The sequence below is a fragment of the Ruditapes philippinarum genome, unplaced genomic scaffold (assembly GCF_026571515.1).
Source record: "Ruditapes philippinarum isolate M1 unplaced genomic scaffold, ASM2657151v2 ctg697_1_1_1_1, whole genome shotgun sequence".
Taxonomy (NCBI): Eukaryota; Metazoa; Mollusca; class Bivalvia; order Venerida; family Veneridae; genus Ruditapes; species Ruditapes philippinarum.
In genome coordinates this window covers 282,351-288,350 of record NW_026859667.1, presented here as the reverse complement: position 1 = coordinate 288,350, position 6,000 = coordinate 282,351, and the positions used below count along the sequence as shown (strand labels likewise).

At 34.0% G+C, this 6,000-nt stretch overlaps 1 protein-coding gene across 1 annotated transcript in view; it reads right to left on the bottom strand.

Moving 5' to 3' along the window:
• LOC132757462 (ammonium transporter Rh type B-like) overlaps window positions 1-6,000 on the bottom strand; it is a 31,989-nt gene continuing 25,989 nt past the window's right edge. Inside the window, exons 5-9 of the mRNA XM_060748743.1 lie at window positions 3,841-3,978; window positions 2,914-3,047; window positions 2,335-2,516; window positions 1,765-1,909; window positions 1-1,413 (exon numbers count right to left, since the gene is read on the bottom strand). Coding sequence (XP_060604726.1) covers window positions 1,392-1,413; window positions 1,765-1,909; window positions 2,335-2,516; window positions 2,914-3,047; window positions 3,841-3,978 — 621 coding nt within the window. The 3' untranslated portion in view covers window positions 1-1,391. The remainder of the gene's footprint in view (window positions 1,414-1,764; window positions 1,910-2,334; window positions 2,517-2,913; window positions 3,048-3,840; window positions 3,979-6,000) is intronic.

Genomic DNA, 6,000 nt, shown 5'->3' with positions numbered 1-6,000 from the left:
TTTACATTTATATCTTTATTTTATATATTTTATAAAACATAATACTACTTGTTTTTATATATCTGTAAAATAAGGCACGTAAATACATAAGAATTACAATTTATATAAAGTCCTTATTGTAACTAGTGCAGACGACATAACAATATTTCATCCATCAATAGATCATATATGTTCGACAAACTTTGTATCTCTTCGTATCTGAATTTTATTGAATCGGTCAGCTCCGTTACATTTCGATAAAAACTTTTAAGCTTTCAAACGTTCCTGTAACTCAGTGTCTAGTGTTTGTAAAGGGCGGGAAGTAACGAATTATGCCGACAGCTGACGAACTAAGATGGATGAATTATTGATTAAATGACTTAATGATTGTCAATGATATACATATACTATAAACTGTAAATACTTAATAAATGAGTTATTTATACAGTATATTGAGGGTTTGCATGTTTTAGGATATATCTGTAAATATATACGAGCATAAGAATACTGTCATATTTGGGAACAGAAGACATGAAAACTATAATGTATTTGAGCCGTGTCACGACAAAACAAACATAATGGGATTGCGACCAGCATGGATCCAGATCAGCCTGCGCAGCCGCGCAGTCTGATCAGGATCCATGCTGTTCGCTTACAAACCTTTTAACAAGTAGGGAAACTGATAGCAAACATCGTGAATCAGACTGCGCGGTATATGTCGTACAATTTTAATCCTTAACCTGCTATCAAGTTCTGTAATGTATTTGTCTGGCTTTAAACTGGGAACAGTGTGTTTGAAGATTAATAAATTTCAAAAAAAAAATGAAAAAGCCCCTAATAATATCAAGCTCTATGTTCTTGGGGGAAAAAAACTAATCCTGGCATGGTTGAAGCATGTCAAGGGTTTACACAACTTGTAAAACTGCAAACTCCATAATAAATGTAATGTAAAACAAACACACAATTCAGGCAAAATTAAATGACAATCTAGTATGATATACACGGGTGATAAATGCAATAATATGACAATGTTACTACGGCATAATATTACGTAAATTCTAACGTAAATTCTAATTAATTCATACATTTGTCATCTATCGTTACTTTAAAAATAAACTCCATTCATTACATCTATAACTAAGATTGTGATGTCATGTAAAATATGAAAATGCTTATGAATTATTCTTTCATGCAAACTTTTTAAGTTGTAAATACATCTACACAACTTATGTCACGTGATTACTTCTACATTGTAACGATTGGTGATTGTCTATTCATGAACACAACAAGTAAATTGTTCAATTACAATAACAGTTAAAGTTGTTGTCACTTTTTGCGTTGTCACGGCAGTTTCGTTAGCTATATCATTTATCACGTGACTGTCCTCATGGTACAGATGGCGTTGGATAAAGTTAGTTGTCACTCAACATCCTCCTTTAAATACAGAACAAGTTCTTTTTTAACATTATGTTCGACCTCTACAAAACATTTTTTGTAATATCTTAGAGAATAATTTATTATGTTGTTTTATAGAAAGAACGTTTAAACCATTGCAAATATGTGCAATTGCAAACTACAAAAATATACTACATTAATTCTATATTAAATGACATAATTTTAAATGATACTTTTTTAACCAAATTGTAAGTTCTCATCGACACCTGATTTGAAAAAAACAAATATAACAAAACATTATAAACGTTGTAATAAACGTTGTGAAAGTAAAGTGAAACCATGACGATAAATACATAAGAGTTGGCTTAAACTAATATTGTGACAACTCACATTTTTGTATCGTTGCCGTCTTCGATAGTTTCGTCACCAGACTCATTATGTGGAAATCCCTGGGCCTCCACAATGAAGAATTCCCGATCATCAAACATCCTGTTGCCCTCAACATTGTCGAAACATGGCAGTCTTAGCAATAATCCTGTTTGCAATGTAAATATAAGTAAATGTTAAATTTCCTCCCTTTATCTGAAATTTGATGATCTACGGTATAAACTTTACTTGATATTTATTTCAAAAAACGCATAAAATTATCCTTCCATTGGGGTATATTTCAAGAATCTGTAAAAGAAATCTGTAAAAACTTTTCAAAGTATGTTTGTCTGAATAACCAATCGCTGAGTCGTATATAGCAAACTACATGTATGTTTTATCAATAACGATATATAAAGGTAAACGAAAGACATTTCAAATTAAGATAGGTAGCTAACTAGGAACTTTCCTAAGAACTTTCGTGTGTGGTCATTTCGGTATTGTGCACTAAAGATGATGTCAGATACAGTGCGTGTAATGATCACAGCAGGCCGATATTATATTGTACGACTATAATTGTGTCATTTAACCTACCTGTCACAGCCCCGCCAATAATGGCAACCACCAAAGTAATAACAAGTGCGAGCATCTGGTAGCCACCTTGTATACCACTGCTTCGTCCCGCTCCGGGTTCAATAACGGAAAATTCGGCCTGAGCTTCGGCAAATTCCGTTGTGTTCACCATTGGTACAGTCATAGGGAATATTTCGTACATACTGTAAATCAGAAAACCATTTTCCGAAATTGTATCTGAACTTCCGGCACATTTAATGAATTTCCCTGACTTATGTAGATCACTTCTTAGAGTTACGAAAATTTACGAAGATGAAAGATTTGAAAGTTTTTGTTAAGAATTTACATATTATTACCAATCAAGGGAAGGCATATGACAGAAATATTATAATTGAAGTCTTTCGAAGATAGAAGCAGACTGGTCTCCGTTTATCTACTCTGCATGTTATTGCTATGTTTTAAAATTAACTAAAATTTTGTCAGAGCATTATCTGCTTGAAGGGTTTCCTTTGTTAATTTTTGTAGCCTGGTCTTTGTGCATTAACATGTACACTATTCATATATAATATCAAGATAAAGTTCAATATAACTTCTACAAACCTTTCACCCCAGCTGTCAGTGTTGGCAATCGCTGCAAAAATGGCGCCAACAATTCCCGCCAAAATACCTGGCATCCCGTGTAGATTGTTAACACCGCACGTGTCATGGATCTTCAATTTACTGTCGAGGAAGGGCTTCAAAACAAAAATAGAAAGGACTTTTTAGATTACATCAAATTTCATTAACTTTCTTTTTTTCTCAAAACGTCACAGTATTTGTTATGAAACTTAAAAAATATCTAAACATCAAATTGTAGGACAAAATCTTAATTCTTCAGGCTTAGTCCTGAACTGTTCTTTCGAGAGCTGAAAACTACGCTGACCGCTGAAAATAACAACATATCTTCCTTTCTTACACCTTTTATAAGACTCAACAAACAAACAAACGAATAACGAACGAACGGACGAACAAACAAAAATAATAATCAAGAGGAATCCACTGTTTTGCTCTATCTTGTAAAATTGGTAAAAGATGCTTTTAGCAAATTGCAATTGTCGATATGCAATTAACATTACACATGCAATTAAAGATATATTATTCCCATCCTTGAATGAAAAAATAATTATCACAGAAACTTATTGAAATATATGAAACTCTTACTGAATATGTCTAATTTGAATAAAAGAACGATTAAACTAAGCTAAGCTACTATCCCTATAACAGGTAAAATAAAATTGGTATTTTTAAAAAAAATCACATATCTACTTAGTGTGAAGTGAAGACATGTATATTTTTTATTTACAAAAAGACTGTGTAGCAATTATCAGTATTTTTTAATATCAAATTTAAGCATAGTATATCTTTAAATTACCGCACTATCACCATATTTGATAAATTATATAACTTAGTCATTCCTGGCATTTATTTATATTGTATGCATGTCCGCATCAATTTTATAAGTTAAGCTTCGGAGTGCAGTTTACTTACAGTGATGTACTGGTACCCAACAACTGAGATAACTCCTGCAATACAGCCAATCAGCATAGCCGCCCAAGGTTGTAGCGGCATGTTCGCGCTGGTTCCCAACGCCACGCCCCCGGCCAGTGTTGCGTTTTGAACATGAACCTAAAACAAAACATTCTGCTACAATATATCTGTGATGGTTTCATCAATATCTTCGCCGTGTCTAGGTTAATGATAAAAATATTAGAAAGGTGTTAAAGAACAGTCAGATGCTCATAAATCCTTGAATTTATTTTCAGGCTCAAGTTTACGTTTTCACGAAGCGGCGCTGGTACTTCGTAACGTCCTTGGGATGGGGTGAGGTGCTATTTGTTACGGTGTCCTTATCGTGCCATTTAGAATGTCGTCCGTCGCGTCTAAGGGTAGACACACGACAATGCGAAGTGACATCGCGACAATGCGAAGCGACGCTCGACAACGCGAAGCGATATGCGACAATGCGAAGCGACGCTCGACAGTGTCAAACGATATGTCGCACTGTCGCCTAGAAATGTCGCGGTAAAAAAGGGCGACATTTAAGAAATGTCGCTTCGCGTTGTCGAGTGTCGCTTCGCATTGTCGAGCGTCGCTTCGCGTTGTCGCGATGTCACTTCGCGTTGTCGCGATGTCACTTCGCGTTGTCGCATTGTCACTTCGCATTGTCGAGTGTCGAGGTTGGTAGAAGTGCATACCACGACACTCGACAATGCGAAACGACAACGCGACAATGCGATACGACGCTCGACAATGCGAAGTGACACTCGACATCGCGAAGCGACATTTTTAAAATGTCGAGTAAATGTCGCGTTATTTTTATGATTTTTACACCGCGACGCTCAACATTGCGAAGCGACACTCGACAATGCGAAGCGACACTCGACAACGCGAAGCGATACTCGACAACGCGAAGCGACACTCGACAATGCGAAGCGACATTTGGAATAATATCGTATCGCATTGTCGTGCGTCTACCGGTGCTTGGTCAGAATTTACTAACTCACCGACAAACGGTGCGATCATGGAAGGGGTCGCACTAAACTGCTGACGAATTAGCTGACGATATAGATATATAGGAAAACTGCTGACCAGTTAAATAAAGAAGGATATCGGAAAATGCTGACCAGTTACACAAAGAAGGGAAACATTGAAGGTGTGAAGTTATATAAAACACGCCGTAGGGGGTAATAAAAAGATGGGAAATTACTTTTATTCTTTTAATTATATTTTTAATTTTTTGCATTTATATGACTATGTTTATAAACTAAATTAATATATACATTTAAAGTACCATAATATCATACATTTTAACACGGATTTACATTACTACATGTAATATAAATCCGTGATTTTAAAAGGATATATTAAACAGCTTTTTATACCTCTAAAGATATGCAAAAATTTGAATTAATGTTTTATAAAGAATTATGATGTTATGAGTTTTATCAAAATCTCTTGTTAGTGATATTTCAATAGAAAAATCTTGTAACGGAAAAAAAAATGTATTTTCAAAAGCAATAATTGCAATTTGAATTAATATTAAATAAGTCAGCAGTGTTTTAACTTAATTAAATGTCGACAAAATTTTATACAATATATTGAATTTCGTACATTATAAAATGAATTAAAATTTCACGACAAAATATATTTTTTTTCTATATTTCTAACTGGTCAGCAGTTTCCCTATATATCTAACTGGTCAGCAGATTCTACTACATGTGTATATGTTTAACTGGTCAGCATTTTCTCGCCTGAATGTAAGAGCGTTAAATTTGCTAACCATATAGAATAAGAAGAGTTTTACGGCTTAAATCAATTTGAAATAACATTAAATTGGTCAGCAGTGTTTTTACTTAATTAAATGTCGACATAATTTTATAAAATAAATTGAATTTGCATACATAATAAAAATGAATTACAATTTCACGGCAAAATATATTTTTCTCTATATATCTAACTGGTCAGCAGTTTCCCTATATACGAGGGCTGTCCGGAAAGTTCGTAGACAAGGCTATAAAATTATTTTAAGCAGACATATCAATATGATGATTTAATACTTTACTTAAGTATTTATCTGCTACATATTTCTAAATTAAAAAAACATGATAAAAGTAATATTCGCAAAGCGCCGATCACCATGGCAACATG